This window comes from Quercus robur, chromosome 4, assembly GCF_932294415.1.
Source record: "Quercus robur chromosome 4, dhQueRobu3.1, whole genome shotgun sequence".
Classification (NCBI taxonomy): Eukaryota; Viridiplantae; Streptophyta; class Magnoliopsida; order Fagales; family Fagaceae; genus Quercus; species Quercus robur.
The window spans coordinates 64,290,878-64,310,761 of record NC_065537.1 but is presented as its reverse complement, the minus strand read 5'-3'; the positions used below and the strand labels follow the sequence as shown (position 1 = coordinate 64,310,761).

The window sequence follows — 19,884 nt, the reverse complement described above, 5'->3', positions numbered from 1 at the left end:
TTTTTAAATTTGTTTGTTTCCCGGGGTTTTCCTCTCCTATTGATATAAAATTTTCATAAAATTTTTAATAATTATTGAGGGAATATATTGTTATTGGTGTGAATTGCGAAATAAAAGTAATTTTTTAGTAATTGATTATGTGAGAGTAATGTTTTATGACCCTTAATTTAACACTTTGGTAGTTTTGTAACTTATAAGTATTGTTTAATTTCTTTTTTAAGAAAAATCAAAGTCTAAATCCACCTCTTTATTGGTGTTAGTGTAACTATGAAATTATTATTATTATTATTATTTTTTAAATTTAACCCTTCAAATAAAGTATGAAAAAGAAGAAGAATTTTTTAACGTGATTTTTATCTTTTTGAAAATAGGCAAATTTATGATGTTTCTTCTTTGGATGGAGAATATATGATCCAACTTGAACTTTAAAATTTGTAGATGAATTTAAATGTGATAGGCTGATAGCTAAATTTGTAGATGAATTTAAATGTGATAGATAGTATATGGTGTGACTTAGTTTTTAATTTTGCCCTAGTTTGCATTCAAATTCAATGTTGCCCTAGTTTTTAATTTTTATTGCAATTAATTAGACAACTTACCTTTATATTTTTCCGCTACTTGACATTTTGTGGCTAATTTGGTATTTGCTTTTATTCTTTTTAAGGGATGCTTATATTTACAAGATCAGATGTTAGAGATACTACAAATTATAACAAAATAACCTTTATAAACTGATATAGTAATGATTAATGAATATGGCTGGTGGATATCAACAACATAATAAATTAATGTTAGGATTATTTTTATGATTTGTGACATCTCAGTTTGAAAAAGGTTTTGTAGTAAAATTTATATTATCTAAACCATTTCATTGAATTCTCTGGTGTCAGCTACAATTTCTTTTGGACTTATTGAATTTTGTGGTTAGGCTTTGAAATTTTAAAATCGAGGATTAACAACACAATCGGTTAGGGTGATTACTAAATGTACAATTTAAGCCTAACTAGATATGGAAAACAAATTGGTCAATTTTAATTAGGTTAGATTGAATCCACTAGTAAATGCTTGAATCATAGCTCATTGACATTACTCTCCAAATTAACCTTGTACTAATCTCATAGAAAGGCTCATAATTTTGGCTTATTGTAAGGGCTTTGATATGGAGTAGACCGTGAATTTGAATTTTTTGAGATGACGGTGTGATGTTGTTTCAACTTAAAGCATTATTGCTTTCTCCAAAAAAAAAAAAAAAAAAAATCCCTTAAAGCATTATTGCACTCTATTTTTAACACCTGAAATAATTGATGCTCTAGGTGGAGTTAAGGTCAAGCAATGAATGACACAACCGCTTAAGGGATTGCCTGCGACCATTTAATCAGTATTGGTCCCTTAAACATTTACCTGTCTAGGCCCCTTAAATATTGGTTCTTTAATTCTTAGAGGATAATCACCCTCTTGCTCTCTTTTTTTTCCCCTACAATATAAATAAATATATCTCAAATAAATGCTTATTAATAACTAATATAATCAACAAATTTTATATTTAGACAAAGGGAAATGCTAACGAGTGTTCTTAGGGCACTAGTTAAGAATCCAGTTAAAGAAAGTTTTGACATCACTTTTATGGGAAATGAAAAAAGCTGTCAAAATATTAATTGTTTTTTTTTTCTTTTCCTATTAAAATTTTCTTTAACTGGATTCTTAACCAGTGCCCTAAGGGCATTCGTTAGCATGACCCTTAGACAAAAATATATATTATATCTGTATTAATAAATCTCTTCCCTGGATAACAAACTTTGAACTTACTTACCTATTGTTTTCTTTTTGAAAACCAACTTACTCACCTAATTAAAGAAACATAATACCTATCTTCCCTTTTAAAGCCTTAATTAATGGCTTGAACCCAACCTTTGAAAGATATCTCATATAATGAATTGTCTTTCAGTAAATAATGTATATAATGAATTCTCTCTCTCATATATGGTGTCCTTTTTTTAACTTCCAAAAATGTTCAATAAATTGTTAATAGAAAAATTAAAAACGATGGCTCTATGGCCTTATCATCCGTTTGGTTGTTTAGAAAGGGGTAGAATGGAAAAGGGGGGTGGGTGGAGATTTTCCACTTACTGAAGCCAACCAAAAACCATCCTCCCAAATTGAGAGGAAATCTTGAAGAGATTTTTTTCCCATTTTTTAAAACATGAAAATCACTATTTTACTCCTTTTGATTATAATCTTTTCTATCATCTCTTTATGTTATAGGAGTATAATAGTAAATTTAAGCAAATCACCTATCTATCCCCCATTTTCTTCCCAACCTAACAAATCACATATATATATATATATATATAGCTTTTCACTTTTCCATACTTTTTACTGACCTCACATTTGGAAAATTTGAGACATTTGCTGTTATTTCACATTTCTATCTTTCTTACATTTTTCTATTTTTCCCCTAACTATTTTTTTTTTTTTTTGGGAATAGTTGAGGTAGTGGAATTTAACCCAACATTTTTGTTGGAAACACCAATATATGTCAATTGATTTATAAAACTCTTGGTCCCTAATTAATTTATAAAAAATCTAAATATGGTGAAAGGGTAAGCATTCCTCTCCTCCTCTCATTCTCCTTGAATCATTTACTTTCCTATCCCTTTAAACTTCCAAACACACTATTAGGGATAAACTCTTCAATGCATGTAATATCACCCTCCAGGGTATTTCATGACTTATCAAATTTGTTCATACCATAATCATGGGTGGACCCACTTAGAAGGGTGGGGAGTCATCCCCCTCTCTCCCCCCCCCCCCCCCCAAAACTTTTTTAATATTATAAAATTACCTCCAAAAATTTCCTTAAGTTTTCATAAAGTATATGGTTGGCCCCGTCAAACTTCTCAAATATTAGATTTTTACCCTTAAATTTATCTAAAATTTTCAAAAAAAATGGTTAACACCCCCCCCCCCCCCCAAACTCTTCATATTTCTTGTATAATGTTATTAAATTGGTTCAATTTTTATATTCATTATTATTTTGGCTACCCATTCATAAAATTAAAAAAATATTTCCTAGTATTAGTTGCATTACCGATCAACGGTTGCATGATTCTCAAATAATAATAATAATAATAATAATAAAGAAGCAAGTAGCCGTAACCGTATTACTAATGAGTTGCATCATTTTGACCTACTCAAAACCCACTAATTTGGAACCCAAAAAAAATTGATAATAGACTTACAAGACTTGAAGTGATAGGCTCAATACTTTGCTTGTGCTCTTGCTTTAGATCTATAACTTATTCATTTCCAAAACAGAAAAGAATCTATCGAGATCACAAGATATACTAGTATAAGTAATAGGACTTGACACTAACCTAATGCAGCTACTGCTACGAATTTTTTTTTTCTTCAAAATAGGATGGGTACTAAATGTTAAAACCATGGACTGAGTCCAAAAATGAAATTCCCACTTAGAAGTTTTGTTATAATTAAAAAAAAAATATTGGTTTTTCTCTCAATCAAAATAGACCATTAATTATTAAGTGCCTATTGTGTCATAGCTAGCACGGTAACGATCCTTATGGAGGTGACATCTATGTATAGCACTGCATATTCTTGAAGGCAATGCATTCTCACAAGATTGCAATAACAAAGTTCAGGATATTTTTAATATGAATAACATAAAGAATGTATCAAAGTGGTACCAAAGTATCCAAAAGGAAATGATTTGATATTCATGGAACACTTTGTGTTTCTATATGTTGGTGGGTAAGTAGGGAGAGATTGGTTGTGGGACAAGCAAAATCTTCAACCTATTATCAAAAATGGTTGTATATTAATGTAAAGGAAAAATTAAGGAAGATAATTGTAATTAATAAACAAGTTGTAGAAATCTATAGGCTAATTCGAGATTCTGCTAGTCTTTATTGGGTAGGGAGTTAGGTTTTTGTTCTGTCGGTGGCTTGCTAATTCTGCTGAGATTAGGCATTGTTTAGTGCACTTTTTATTCAATTAGTGGCAAAATATTTTGTAACATATATAGGTGAAGGGTTGGATACGTAGGTAGGAATATCTTTTGTCACATACGTAGGTTAAAATAAGAAAAAAAAGCACTATTTCAAGCCCTTCATTAAATTAATATGGTAGAGGCAGACACACTAAGAGAGCATTCCCATCTAATCTTGTTTTATTTTCTTAGTTTCTTAGTGTTTTTTTGGGCCCCCATGTTATCCATCAAGTTGACACTCAAAAATATATAATTTGAACTTCCTTGATTTAAGACGATGGGGTCCTCAAATTGTAAGAAAATATTCAGTACTTCCAGAGTTATATTCTCGTCTCTCGCATGAATGGTAGATCACAACTTGAATGTATTTGTGCGACTCCTTATTACGTGAAAAATAAAGCATTAATACTCCTATAGTAGTAAATAAATGATGATCTTACAATGAAGCTCTTGCTGTTTGATTCTCAAAGTCAAGATCTAGCTGGCTTTTAGAGAGAAAATATAATCCCATTTCCATCTAACATTAAATAAAGGGGGACAAAAACTCTACTATTGTAGAATTATACCAACTAACATTGGCTTATTTGACAGTGAATTGTCTGGTTTTTCTCTACAGCTCTCTTTTCCTTGGTGTTTGGGTATAATAACTTACAGTGAAAGGCATTCTACATTTCTACCCAACAAGCTCATTGTCTTAATTCTAGGAAATTATACTCTTCATCTCTCTCTCTCTCTCTCTCTCTCTCTATATATATATATATATTCTACCATTCCTTTATTCTACATTTCTACCCAACAAGCTCATTGTCTTTCCTCTTTTTTTGAGCAAATAATATTGTGTCTTTCCTAGGACAATCACATTGGATAACTTAAGTCAATGTAGGATTGTATTGTTAAACAATCTGATCAAACAAGGAGTTGAATTCGGTGCCAAGTTGAGCAGTATCAACATTGAATTCAAAACAATGGTTAACGTAATAACACTTGGCAATATTTTAACTTTTGTATTGTCTGGAACAAACATTAATTTAAGATGGAAAACTTGCTTTCTCATTTCAGATTCTGTATTTTTTTTAGTATGGTTTATTCATTAAATCATTCATTATGCTATTATCCAACTTTCAATATTTACGTAATGAGCATTTTATTGAATATTAAAAGATGTATGCATCAACTGCTACTTTTAGGTCTTGTTTAAGGAAGGCTAGCTTAGCTGCACATTCACATATTGTTAACTTAAAGAAATGTGAGACCGCAATCACTGCATAATTAATAGAATCCATTTCATTGACTTCTAATTTTGTTTTTATTTTTTGCCTCCCTTTCCTTCTGATGCTCTATGCTCTCAATTACGTATATGATAATGATATTGACAAGTTTCCAACTTGGATAGGAGTACATTATTGTGACTATGTACATTTGTCACTGAGCCTTCCATGGAAGGAAATGATTCTCTCTCTCTCTTACCAGGTCAACAGTGAAAATCAAATTTAAATCCTCATCCTTCCCCCACATTTTGTTTTTTAATTTTCCAGAATCCTTTTCCACATTAAAGGATGAGTTTATTGCAATTTGCAAATCAATAAAAATAATTCAATGATAATCACAAGTATATACTTTAATGGTATATTTGCAATAGAACAAAATTTAGCTACAAAATTGGTTGTACTCTAAGGCTACAATCTTACACAATAAAATAAATATTATCACATATTTTAAAAACCTAACTATTGAATTGTATTTTCTTTACCCTTTTAATGCACATATCAAATTTTGTGTCAATCAGATATTATTTATTATATGATCTAGAAGTTTATGTTTTATGTATAATTGTAAACTACAAAAACTTGCAATTTAAATAACTTATTGATAACATAGCTATTGATCTTTAATTTTCTAGAAATTTTGCAAGTATGGAGGATATAAGAAGAAGATGTAATCCAATGGTGGATTTGTCAAAATTTACCTCCAATAAAAAGATATTGAGTAAAGTTGTAGTTTAAAACTACAACTAATTTTGTAGCTAAATTTTGCCTTTTGCAATATACATTGATTTTTTTTTTTTGGGACAATTCATTAAGGTTTTGTTTAAACACTGATGATTGGTCAAATTCTAGTGACTCATTTTACAATTTATCAATGGGATTTTAGGAATTTCATAGGTTTTTTGTTTGTTTGTTTGTTTGTGTGTGTGTGTGGAGAAAAAAGCTGTAAACTTTATTAAGAAATATAAGCCAAATCGGATTGGTTGGACATAAGGAAAGCTAAAAGCCTAAAACTTTGGAAAGATGGTTAATATTTTTGCATCTCGTATCAGAAGATCAAAGGAGGCAAATGAAGGGGATTCATCTTTGAGAGAATAATCACTAACTCCAAATCACCTTCAATTACTATAGAAGAAATCCTAATTTCCAAAGAAAATTCCAATGCTCTCACAGCTGCTACCAGTTCAACTTCAACAACTGAGAGAGGCAGAGCAATAATTTGGGACATTGAGGCTATAACCATACCCTAGTCATCTCTAACATCCACACCAATATTAGCTCTTTCTTCCTTTGTGAACACGACTCCATCAAAGTTGATTTCATAGTTGAGTTTCCTTAATAACTTATAAATGAGCCTAATCCATACATCATATACTTCAAAATTTTACCTACACACTCTAAATATGATATTGATTTATAATGTTTATCCCACCATCCAAATTAGTGTTTTAAAACATATCAGTGGATAGATTCCACATCCAAATTTAAAATTAATCTACCTTCTATGAGAGTGCTTTTTTTCTTTAGCACACAGGCCCAAGGATCCTGGGCCAAATAGTTGTGTTTTGGTGGACTGGGCTTGGTTCACCGCAGCTAAATGGGAGCTGATTACGAACCAAGTTGTGCGCAAGTCACATAAATCTCCTTATGGTAAAAATGCGATTCCTCCCCAGGTGTATTGTCATGGGATCCCGGGACGTACTGTCGTGGGATCCCGGGGCGTATTAGGCCTGTAAGAACCTAGAATCTCTGGTTCTGTGCACTATACAATCTTTCTCCATGCTTGTTATGCAATGGAGTTTTGTCCTTTCCTTTTACCTCTATAGGTCCTACACAAGAACAACTATACAATGCACATATCTTCAAATAATTGTTAGTTTCTTATATTAGGATATATATATATATTAATACATATACATATATGTAAATGAATTTCATAAGGACGATTCAGCCACGAGGATCCTGGCCCCAATTCTCACAGACTTATGCTTTTGCACAAGACTTGTGGGATTTGGAACTCAAGTCTGAGTGGCTTTGCTTGGGCAGGGACTCAGCTTTACAAGCAAGAATATATATGTATTGAGCAGCAAGAAGCAGTAAAGAAATATGCAAAGTAAATGTTATAAATTCTCAAATCAATATGAGATATTTCACTATTTTTCTTGATTGTGGATTACAAGTGTGCTCAGTAAGACGTGATACAAGGTTCAAATAAGCTCAAAAATTACAGACTTTGATGGCTATTCAAGCCTCTAAGACTTGCAAAGTTTGAATCATTTTGAATCCAAGTATGTTCTATAGTGACTGTTTCTGGGATACCGGGAGACATTCCTCTGTTTTTCTTAAATTTTACAGAGTTCTAATGACTCTGTTTTGATATTTTTCCTACTGAAAATCCTCCCCCCTTCAACATGGGTTTTCTCTTCCTTTTATAGCGTGTTTTCTAGGGCTCTGAGGTACTAGTGATTTCTCTCTTTTGCCCCTCAGAGCTTGTGCTGTGACATTTTCTTAGGGGCTCGTCTCTTCCTTTTTTTCTCATGGTTTTCATCTTTTAATACTGTTTCTCTAAAAGTCACTTGCTGACTTTCCATTCCGGGGCGTCCTAGCCTTCAATTTCTCTTCCTTCAAGATTTCTCACTTTTCAGACTCAGCTGCGGTTGTATTTCCTTGTTGTCATTATTCTCAAATAGTTGGAATCTTTTACTGCTGGGTTGAAAGTTCTCTTCCAATTGCTTCTACGTATGATTTTCTCATTTTTGGTTCCTTGTGGTACAACTCCTTTGTTCATGAATGTTTGCTTTATACTTTCTGATTCTTTGTTGCACCACTGGGTACTTGAGAAGGACATCTCTGTTCTTCCTTTCTTGTATTTCGTGGTACCTCTCTTGAGCTGTTTCAATCCCACAGTATCTGTGCTGCATTACCTGAGGATCCCGGGCCTCTGGCAGCCTCTGGGTATCCCGGCCAAGTTCTTTCACTGGATTTTGCTGGACTTTTTGATGACCTTTTTGCTGTAAATCTGAACATAAATTGGGCCTTAATGTTGATTCTTCTTACTGCTTGAATTGGACCTTCTTTATTTTTCATGGAATTGGCTTTTAGTGAAATTTTGGCCTTCAACACCTTCCAATTTGATAATTTGGACACTTCTTCAAATAGTGGATTAGCATTGGATATTCATCTAAAATTAGGATTTTAGTAATTGTTTTTGTGCACATTGCAAATATCCTACAATTTATATTCTCAATAATTTTAAAAGAAAAAAAAGACTGAGTCCAACACAGAAACTGGTTTACTATTATTTTCGAAAGTACTATTTTACTCTACAATTTATATTCTCAATAATTTTAAAAGAAAAAAAAGACTGAGTCCAACACAGAAACTGGTTTACTATTATTTTCGAAAGTACTATTTTACTCTCACCGGCTTAGATGAAGACTATATATAATCAATAAATTGCCGAAGTTTTCATAGATTTAGCATGGCCAAGTGTTATATTAGTGTGTTTGTGCCCGTATTAGACACACTTAATTTAGTTTGTATTATATGTAATATAATCTACATGAAATTATTTTTGTGAGCACGATCTAATGGCATTTCTGAGTTCACTATTAAAACATTTAAAATTAATGTTTACAACGTTGACAAGACTTTTGTGACATTGTGGTAGATATCATATTGTGTCAAAGAAGAAAGGCGGTGGTTGGAGGTTACAATCTAATCAGTGGATCAATAAAAAAAGAAAAATTATATATATATATACACACATATGAGACTGAGCTTCCAATTTATAGAAACTGGAGAAGCATTAGATTCTCTGAAAATTGTTCAAATTCCGAAAGTGAATTGCTTTTATTGGAGTGAACGTAGTAAAAGCGAATATGTTTTTATTGTTGGTGTTGAAAGCGAATCTACAGATTGCGATAAGATTGTTATATATATATATATATATATATACTCCATTTGCACAACCACTCACTTAGATATCATCATTTAAATTGAATATTTTGGCTAATTAGAGTTGTGACATGAATGCATAGTAGAGGACAACTCTTGCTTTAATTTTATATGTCCAATGTTTTATGGAAGTTACGTAGAACAATTCCTTGCCTATATTCCCTCTATTCGAACCTTGGATGTGATAAAAGAAAAGAAAATTATTATATTGCTTTAGTAATCAGCTTCATTTCTCAAGCATTTCAACAATTCTTTATTTCTTTATCTTCTTATTCCAAGAATCAAATGGAGAAAGTGAATTATTTCCCTCATAAAAAAAGAGAAAAGTGAAAAGTCCACATAAACCATCAAAACTTTCTTTCAGGCTCTCCATGTTGCCAATTAAACACATTTGGAACCAAGTTAAGCAATCTATTTTTCTTTAAAAAAAAAAAATTAAGGATCTGTTTAGATATCGCTTATTACTAAAAACTAAAAACTTATTACTGAAAACATTATAGTAAAATAATTTTTAAAATATAAATAATGTCCATGAGACCCAATTTTAAAGTTACAAATACGTTTTTTCGTACAAGTTGGTCAGCAAACAATGCATAAGACCAAGAAGAAAATGCAAACGCATGGACAAAAACACCGTGCAAACGCACACTAAATCAACTTATCCAATTGGCCTTGCTACTTGCAATTGCGTAAGTCTCCAATCTTTGAATCTTCTAACATAGGCCCATCATCCAATGATGGATATTCCAATTTGATTGATAAGGACTAAAATGACTAATATTTATTAGCATCCCATTATTATTATTATATACTAGTTTCTAAACCATTATCCCTGGCAGTGGGCAATAGAGACACTTATGATAGAATAGTGAACAACGCTTGTTTGGTTTAATTTTTTTTTTTTTTTAATTTTATTTTTGGGCTTATTTAACTTAATATAAAATTTATGGGCTTTTTAGAGAATTTTCTTTGTGAGAGAGAGACGTTAGCATCTATATGCTAACACGCGCATGAGTCCAAAAATTACCATCAGATTTGTCAAAAGCTATTAGCAACGACTTGAGGGAAATGCCATCATATTTGTTCTGAATTACCTTCCAAAGAATTATAGTGTTATGTGATCAATTTTCATTTGGACACACTGATCTCAAAAACTGCCAGAACTACCAGTTCATGCTCTAAATAGTAAATATGCAATGCTACTTGTACTCATGAGAAATTACAGTGACTTCGGATCTGGTTGACAAGGTTCACTGTGAAGCCAATAAGCTCTAAGCCTCTGACTCAATTGGCATTCTCTCTTCCCATAAGAATGTGCGGAGAGTAAAATTGTGGGTTCAAAACCGATTGGTGCAGGTGTTGTTTGCCAATCGAAAGAAGGTTCATTGTGGAAGTTTAATACAAGAATATAAATTCATACCAACTTCCTTGACACAGAAGGAAAGCTGAAGGGAAGATAGATAGATAAATATATGAGAGAGAGAGAGAGAGACCATCAAAGTTTCTTCAAATTTTAGCCAATCCTCTATAATTTCACTTTCATTCTAGCATAGCTCTTGCTCTTTCATCCAAATATAATTCGATGAAAACAGTCTAAAAACCTTGATGCCATTCTTGAAAGTTGTTCAAAACCACCATAGAGCAACAAAACACAGATAACATAAATAAATCAAACTGCACAAGGACCATGGATAGGGAAAAAAAGGTAAAAAAGCCAAAAAGAGGTCACACAGATCATTGAAACATCCTCATCCATGTTCACATCTATGAATTTTTAGAACCATTTCTTGCAGAACTAATTAATTTCTACATTTAAACATCTCAATAGTGTTGCAATTTTATTTTTTAATAAAAAAATTTAGTCACATATGCCCTATACCTATTCCAATACCTACAAAACAAGGAAATGAAGTCATCCCGATGGATCTTCCGAACACCATTATATAGAATATAACAGGTTCTATCAAATAACCATCAACTGGATAACTGACCCTAAAAAAGAGATACAAAGCAATAAACCTGTAAAAAATACGCTTTATTCTGAGGCTGGTAGTGTTCACAGCGGGGGAGGACAAATAATTAAAGATCATCCATGAGAGTCAGTTTCTAGGAAATTTCCAAAGTCCAAACCCATCAACATAGAGGGCCAGTTTGAGATTCACTATCATTGTTCCGGGTTCTCCTTGCCTTACAATCATCAAGATAATTCTGGTAAATATAAGATACAAAACCCCAAATAGCCAAAAGCAAAGCAATTACCTTGATGCCATTCATCTTATCATGGAACACTATCACGGAAGCAACAGGAGTAATAGCCAAAGAGGCAGTACTGATTACATTGGAGAAAAGAGACGACACCACAAAAATTAATCCCACAACACCTACAGAACAAACCTGCCAAGCCACCGCTGTCCAAACCAAGGTCATAACATAAGAAACTCTCCCCGCAGAAAAAGCAACCATTTCCCCATGCAAAGTCTTCCATTCCCCACTTGCAAAAAGACCAACAACAGAAACACAAGTGGCAACAAGTGCTGTATAGATTTGCATTTCCAGAACCACTGAAAATGTTTCCTTTTTCAGAACCTTTTGGAAGGAAAGCTGCATCAGGGAAAGCAAAAGAGAGTAAAGTGCAGAAGCTCCAAGGGTACAGAGGAAGCCAATTACTTTTTGCCACTTGGAAACTCGGGATGGTCCATCAGTGTCATCATTAATTCCAACCAGGGCAGCAGAAAATGAAAGGATAACCACAGAGTTAAAAATTAAAGCAGTAAACTTCTGAGAATTGATGAAGTAAGAGAAAATCGCATTAAAAGCTAATTGGGTTGCACATATGAGGGAGTAAGTAGAGGCAGAGAGGTACAAGAGTCCAACAGAATACAACATGTTGTCACCAGCTATGAGCACTCCAAGAGAGAAGTAGATTGAGGCAAGAATTTTAAAAGAGGGTGGGGCTGAAGAATTTGAAGGCTCCTTGGAGGAAGGAATAAAAAAGAAGGGGATCAAAAGGATTGGAAAGGCAGCAGTTTGGACAAGAGTAGCCATCCATTTACTATTGCCACCCTGATCATAATAAAACCTCCCAAGAAGAACAGCAGCAGCTTGGCCCACAATGAGGAAGAAAATGTTTAGCCCCACCAAAATCCACCATTGCCACTGGTTGAGTTTTCCAATTAGTGACTGGTTACTCAAAGTCCCATTTTTTATCATTGGCTCTTGATGATCTGTAATTGGACATAAAACACTTGTAAATAAGTTTAGCATCCCTATAAAAAGATGTGTTTTATCAATCCACTGCAAAAATTTTAGAACTTAGAAAATATTTGAACTGAACCCACAATCTCACCCATCACCTTGCTCTTACAAGGTAAGGAGGTCTGGAGGTTCCATTTGAGCTAGAGATCATGGGTGTAAAAGCATTTAAAGTTAAAGGATCAATTATGAAACAAAAAATCAAGTATGGCAATGTTTATACAGATAAATATTTCTCTACGGCTTGAGGTTTCTGAAACATCAGGTACATCAGTAGAGCTACCATACATGGAAAATATCAATATGGTTTTATATGTATAAAACTGCATAAAGGTCCTAGTAAGAGCTATGTGGCAATTGAGGTAAAAAGAAATGGTTCTGTGGTGAAGAAAGGATCTAATGTACTATGTAGCACGGGTGCGTTTCGGGATTCGGGTGCGGGTGCGGGTGCGGGTGCGGGACTCGGCAATTTTTGAAAAAGGTGGGTGCGGGTGCGGCGGGACTCGGCGATTAAAAAATTATTAAAAATATTTTTATTTATATTTTTAATATATTGCTAAGCATACTTTTTTACATTATACAAATATATACCAAATTTAAGAGCAATAGACAATAGTAGATAATAACTAAAACATGATGTTCATAAATTAAACACAACCCACAAGATTGAAACTAAAACATTCATGATGTTCGGAAATTAGAATACAACTTGCAAATTTGAAACTAAAACAAAATAAAAGATCATCAACAAGACAATCAAATACTAGCATCAACATCAACATCAACATCAACATTAAACGGTGCGTTCTGGGTTTTTTTTTTTTTTTTTTTTTTTTTAATTTCGGCCGTTTCGGTCGATATCGGCCGATATCGGCCGATATCCGCCGATACGGCCCGAGTCGGCCCGATTCGGCCCGAATCGGCCCGAGTCGGAGCCGCATCGGCGCGAGTCGGCGCGAGTCGGCTTCGATCTCGAGTCTGCCACGTGGCAGGACTCGGTCGGACGCGGCCGGACGCGCGGGCAACGGCGTCCCTCGCGCGTCGCCGCGTCCGGCCGCGTCCGACGCGGGTGCGGCACCTCCGGTGCCGCGTCCGTGCTTCATAGCTAATGTATAGGGTGCTCCTTTACTAAAAATAGCGGTGAGGAAATTCTTCTAATAATCTTTTCTTCTTTTGTTTTTTTTTAGGTTGTGGGGTTGGGGGGGGGGGGGGGGAGAATCTAATGGAAAACTTTGTCAGATTTTATTATCAGGTTTACTACCCAAAATAATTAGAGTAATGATAACAATAAATTGCTAAAAAAACAGCCTAGAGTAAAATGATGGCTTAGCCAAAACTAAAGAATTCCTATAGGCAAGCAGTGAAGCTTTCTTAATCCTTATAATCTGAAAAAACTAGATAAGTACTTGGTTGATATACACAAATTTAGTCTCCAAAAGGCACGGGCAAGAGGTGAAAGATAAATAATGGTTCTAAATATCCTAGTAAGAACTAGCACTCTCACTTTGTAGCCATTTATGTCCTCATTCTTGCATCATTGAAAAGATGTAAAGTAAAGATTGGTCAGAGAATAATCAAAAGAGAACAGGGATAACTAAAAAACATGCAAAAGTTACAGGTATAGAATTATTAGCAGGGCTGTAAATGAATCAAAGCGTTCGTAAACAGTTTAGGCTTGGCTCAATAAAAAACTTATTCATGTTTTTGTCTATAAACAAGCCAAGCTTGAGTTTTAGTTTAAGCTTGTTTGGTAAATGAGCCAAGTTCAAGCAAAAAAAATTATTCATAAATAGGCTCGTGAACATTAGGGTTTGATACAAAACAAGTTGAGCCTAGGCTCGTTTATAAGTTAGGTAACATGCTTGCCCATATCTTACTAAGGTTTTAATTAATTGGGAGTTAGGACCACTCGTCCAAACCAAATAAACTCGATATGGGTTTGATAATGTAGCTATGTTGGATCTCAAGCTCAAAAGGTTGATATTTAGTTTGAGTTTGAGCTTGGTTTTAGCTCGAGCTCAGCTTGACTAATGAATCAGCTGAGCAAAGTGGGCGCAAGCTTTTTGACTTTTTAACGGGCTCAAGCTCGAATGTTATTTATAAGCTTGGTTCTAGCTCAAGCCAAGCTTGAATATTTTACTTTTGCTGTTGAGCTGTGCTCGAACATTCACTATTTTACAAAGCTTGGATTGTTTACGGACCTAAAATTTATTGGAACAAGCAATAAGATAAGTAGTATGAGATTAACAGATAAACAAATGAAGAAACCATTTGAAAAATAAATAAAAGGACAGAGAAGCCAGTTGTGCAGCTTCGCTTAAAAATTGAAACCGACCTTCGTTTGATTGCTAAGAAAACAGAGAAAACAAAAATATTTCACAACATAAATAAGTCAACATCTATAAGTGGGGGTTCCGATTTTCTTGGGCACAAAAGATTCAAAATTTCATTTTCTTTGTTTCACACGGTTTCTCAGCAATCTAACAGCGAATTGAATATTGGTTCCATCCATAAAAACCCAGAAACATATGATTGAAACAAATGAAACCCATCTCTAAATTCTATTCCAATAGACGAAATTCAATACTCTGACTAAATAAATAAAACATAATAAATAAGAGAGAGAGAGAGAGAGAGAGAGAGAGAGAGAAAGACAGACCTGTCATGGTGTTCTGAGTCACTGGGTTTGAATGAAGATTTTGGCCCTCCAAAGATTAAGATTAAAAGTAAGAATGAGAGGATTTAAGAGGGTATTGGGTGCATAAATTTTATGCTTTTTTTTTTTTTTTTTTTGAGTGGGGGTTTTGGAATTTTTTTTTTCCTTTCGTTTTCCACTTTCAAGAATTGCGTGAGCTTCACGGGCTCAAACTCAACGAATGAAAGCTGAGAATTTGGTGTGGGAAACAATTGTGCACCAATGATTGTGGCAGCTGTAAATATACGACTTAGAAATGAGTCAGAACTCAGAACTCAGCTGGTGCAAACAGAAAATACAGTAAAAGATTTGTTCGGTTTTGAAAGTTTAAAGTAAGTACATCAAAGCTCAAGAGAAAAACAAGTACTATCTTTTATTATTATTTTAAAATTTTTAATTATTTATTTTAGAATGGGGCCAAAAAGATCCCGATCTTGAACCCGTGTACAATAGTGAATATAAAGCCAAGATTGAAAGGTAAAAAAAAAAAATCGTTTTTAATCTCAAGCCCTAAAATCAGAAACTTTAAATTTTTTTTTTTTTTGACTTTTTCACATTTCTAACTTTTAGATCTAAATCCGCAAATTTAGGTTTTGTAAACTCTAAAATTAAAAAAAAAAAACCTTCGAGTTAGTTAATTATTCTATCATATCAAAATTTCAAAATATTTTTCAATAGATAAAAGCTTACCATAGATTAACAATTATATTGACACTTACCATAAGTCAAAGTGGGCTTGTTGTAAAAGTATCATAAAGATATGTTGTGCATATAGACTTTCTCAAGAATTTCAACTCCCCTCAAAAAAAGAAAAAAAAAGAAAAAGAAAAAAGAATTTCAACTAGAATATCTTTTATTTCATGATAATATTTCCTACCAATTAAACTAACTATAATCCCAAAAAAAGAGAAAAATTTTACTTTGCCATTATGCTTTATGAGAATGTACTAAGTCAAATATTTACTGGGGTTGTTCTGCTTGAGATAATTTATTTTCTTGGTATTTATAATTTAAAAAAATAAGATAGAAAAAAAAAACAAAACCAAAATGTAAAATTGACCCTTTAAGTTTTACAATTTTTTATTTCATTCCTTTAAGTTTTGTCATTTCAGTTCTCTAAGTTTCATTTACTTTCAATTAAATCATCTGTTAACAATCTGTTAATTGCTATCATTATCTATAGCAAAACTACGTCATTTTGTCATTTTTTATCTTAATTTAGAGTAATTCTACGGTACCCCCCAAAAAAAGGGGGGGGGGGTACGGTACCCACTAGAAGGTAACCTGCTACACCAGGTTACTTTTTTCCTCACATTTGACAGTTCCATTCTTACATTGTGCAGTTCTAGTATCATATGTGACAGTTCTTTTCTCACATTTGGTGGTTCCCTTGCTTTTTTCTCACATTTGAAGATTCCATCCTCACATTGTGCAGTTCCAACATCACATATGATAGTTTTTTTCTCACATTTTGTGGTTCCCTTACTTTATTTTTCTCACATTTGACGGTTTCATCCTCACATTGTGCGGTTCCAACATCACATATAACAGTTCTTTTGTCACATTGGGTGGTTCCCTTACTTTTTTCTTTCACTTAACTGTTCCATCCTCACATTATGCAGTTCCAACATCACATGTGACAGTTCTTTTCTCACATTTGGTGGTTCTCGTACTTTTTTCTCACATTTGACGGTTCCATTCTCACATTGTGCAGTTCCAACTTCACATGTGACGGTTCTTTTCTCACATTTGGTGGTTCCCTTACTTTTTTTTTTCTCACATTTAACGGTTCCATCCTCACATTGTGCGGTTCCAACATCACATATGACAGTTCTTTTGTCACATTAGGTGATTCTCTTACTTTTTTCTCACACTTGACGGTTCTATCCTCACATTGTGCAGTTCCAACATCACATGTGACAATTCTTTTCTCACATTTGATAGTTCACTTACTTTTTTTTCTCACATTTAATGGTTTCATTCTCACATTGTGCAGTTCCAACATCACATGTAACAATTTTTTTCTCACATTTGGTGGTTCCCTTACTTTTTTTCTCACATTTGACGGTTTTATCCTCACATTATGCGGTCCCAACATCACATATGATAGTTCTTTTGTCACATTGGGTGGTTCTCTTACTTTTTTCTCACACTTGACTGCTCTATCCTCACATTATGCAGTTCCAACATCACATGTGACAGTTCTTTTCTCATATTTGGTGGTTCCCTTACTTTTTTTCTCACATTTGACGGTTCCATCCTCACATTGTGCAATTTTAATATCATATGTGACAATTTTTTTCTCACATTTGGTGGTTTCCTTATTTTTTTTATCACATTTGACGATTTCATCCTCACATTATGTGGTTCCAATATCACATCTAACAGTTCTTTTGTCACATTGGGTGGTTTCCTTACTTTTTTCTCACACCTGACGGTTCCATCCTCACATTGTGCAGTTCCAACCTCACATGTGACAGTTCTTTTCTCACATTTGATGGTTCCCTTACTTTTTTCTCACATTTGACGGTCTCATCCTCACATTGTGCAGTTCCAACATCACATGGGAGAATTCTTTTGTCATATTTGGTGGTTCTCTTACTTTTTTTTTCTTTTTTTTTTTCACATTTGACGGTTCCATCCTCACATTGTTCAGTTTCAATATCACATGTGACAATTCTTTGACCTTACGATTTTGTAACCTAAATGACCCTAAAACCTAAAAATGACCGAAATAATCTTGTAACCTAAAAAATAACTGAAATACCCTTAGAACCTAAAAAATGACAGTAATGCACTTGAAACCTAAAAAAATTACCAAAATACCCATAGAACCTTGAAAATGACCGAAATGACCCTGAAACTTAAAAATTGACCGAAATACCCTTAGAACCTAAAAAATGACCAAAATGAAACCTAAAAAATGACATTGTAACCCAAAAAGTGATTGAAATACCATTAGGACTTAAAAAATGACCTTAATGCACTTGAAACCTAAAAAATTACTAAAATACCCTCGAAACCTAAAAAATGATCAAAATACACTTGAAACCTAAAAAATGACCGAAATGGCTCTGAAACCTAAAAAATGACTGTAATGTCGTCGGAAAAAAAAAATAAAAACACCGAAATACCCATATAACTTAAAAATTACCGAAATGACCTCGAAATCTAAAAATTGACCTAAATACCCCTAAAACCCTTTAAAATTACCGAAATATCCTTAGAACCTAAAAGCTTATCAAAATACCCTTAGAACCTAAAAAAGACCAAATGATCCTGAAACCTAAAAAATAACCGAAATATTCAATTGTGATGAGTTATGCTCAGATGATTCACAAATGAATTTTGATCTTTTTCTTAGAGATGGAGAATTGGAGATACAAAAATAAGGTGGTTTTGTTTCCACCTTTTATAGTCTTCCTTGTTTGACCACTTATTGAATAAATTTACATAATAGAGCATTAGTATTGATGGAGGCAAATTTCTAAAATGCTAAATTTACTAACCAAACATAACAAAATGCTCATGCATTAGTGGAAGCAAAGCCAAATTTTTTGGCTTTTGAGCTATGGTGCATAGCTTTCTTTGCATGTGCACTGTAGCTCAGAAGCTTAAGGAAAAAAAAAACAATATTTTTATTAAAAGATATATTATTTTATTGTGTTGTTGGTGGTAGTTGTTATTTATTGTAGTTGATATATTATTTTATTGTGTTGTTTATATTATTTTAGGCGAAAACACCATTTTGGTCCCTACATTTTGGAGTCATAGTCAATTTGGTCCCTACATTTTTATAACAATCAATTTGGTCCTTGTTATTTTCAACTTACAATCAATTTGGTCCCTACCGTTAACTCACTAACGGAAAATGCCTACGTGGCACACGGTGTGTGACAGTTGGCACAAAAAATGTTGACGTGGCTAAAAAGTAATGTTTAAAAAATGCCACCTCAGCATTAAATTGAAAAAAAAAAAATCTTAATTTAAAAATAAGAAAAAAAAATGTGGAACATTGCCAGATTTTCTTGAATTTTGTTTAGCAACCAAAAACAAAAATGCAAGCAAAATCATTGGTACAATTCTTTAGTTTTTGAGTTTGTTACTGTGTGCAAATCTAGGTTTCTTTTATCCTTAAGAGTTAAGCCTATCATCATCCTCTTCCCCGTCAACCACTTCCTTGGTTCCTTAACTCCATTCGGTACTTCATAGAGAAACAAGTCTGAAGTTTGAATGGAAAGCCCACACTCATTTCCAAATATCCAACCCTCAACTCAACTCAAATATGGCATCCTAGTCCAGTACAAGGTTAAAGATGATCCATCAAAGGTGAAGGTGGCTGGACACGGTCAATGCCCTTATCTCCCTTGAAACCCAAAACTCATATTGAAAACCTTGCACAAATAAACACCCATGGATCTACAAACCCCATGTCTGAAATCCACCCACAGACCCATTTTTTAGAGCAAATCAAAATCCCATTTTCAAACAACAAACCCAGATCACCAAATCCCTACAAACACAAATGGAAATCTAATCTCTATATAAAGCTAAAATAGAAAAATTAAAAAGAGAAGGAAAATAAAAACAACGAATAGAGAGACACACGAAACGACAACCACGGTCTATGGTGCCGCCATCATGCATCACTGTCAGCAGTGGTGGTTATAGGTCTCAGCCATTGTGGCCGATTTAAGCTAGACGAGAGA

At 33.5% G+C, this 19,884-nt stretch overlaps 1 protein-coding gene across 1 annotated transcript; it reads right to left on the bottom strand.

Moving 5' to 3' along the window:
- Positions 1-11,242: 11,242 nt before the first annotated feature.
- LOC126723344 (probable purine permease 11) lies at positions 11,243-15,495 on the bottom strand. The gene is made up of 2 exons (XM_050426697.1): positions 15,140-15,495; positions 11,243-12,452 (listed from the first exon to the last, which is right to left on the bottom strand). The coding sequence occupies exons 1-2, from the start codon at positions 15,144-15,146 to the stop codon at positions 11,362-11,364; spliced, it is 1,098 nt and encodes a 365-aa protein (XP_050282654.1). The 5' UTR covers positions 15,147-15,495; the 3' UTR covers positions 11,243-11,361.
- Positions 15,496-19,884: the final 4,389 nt, after the last annotated feature.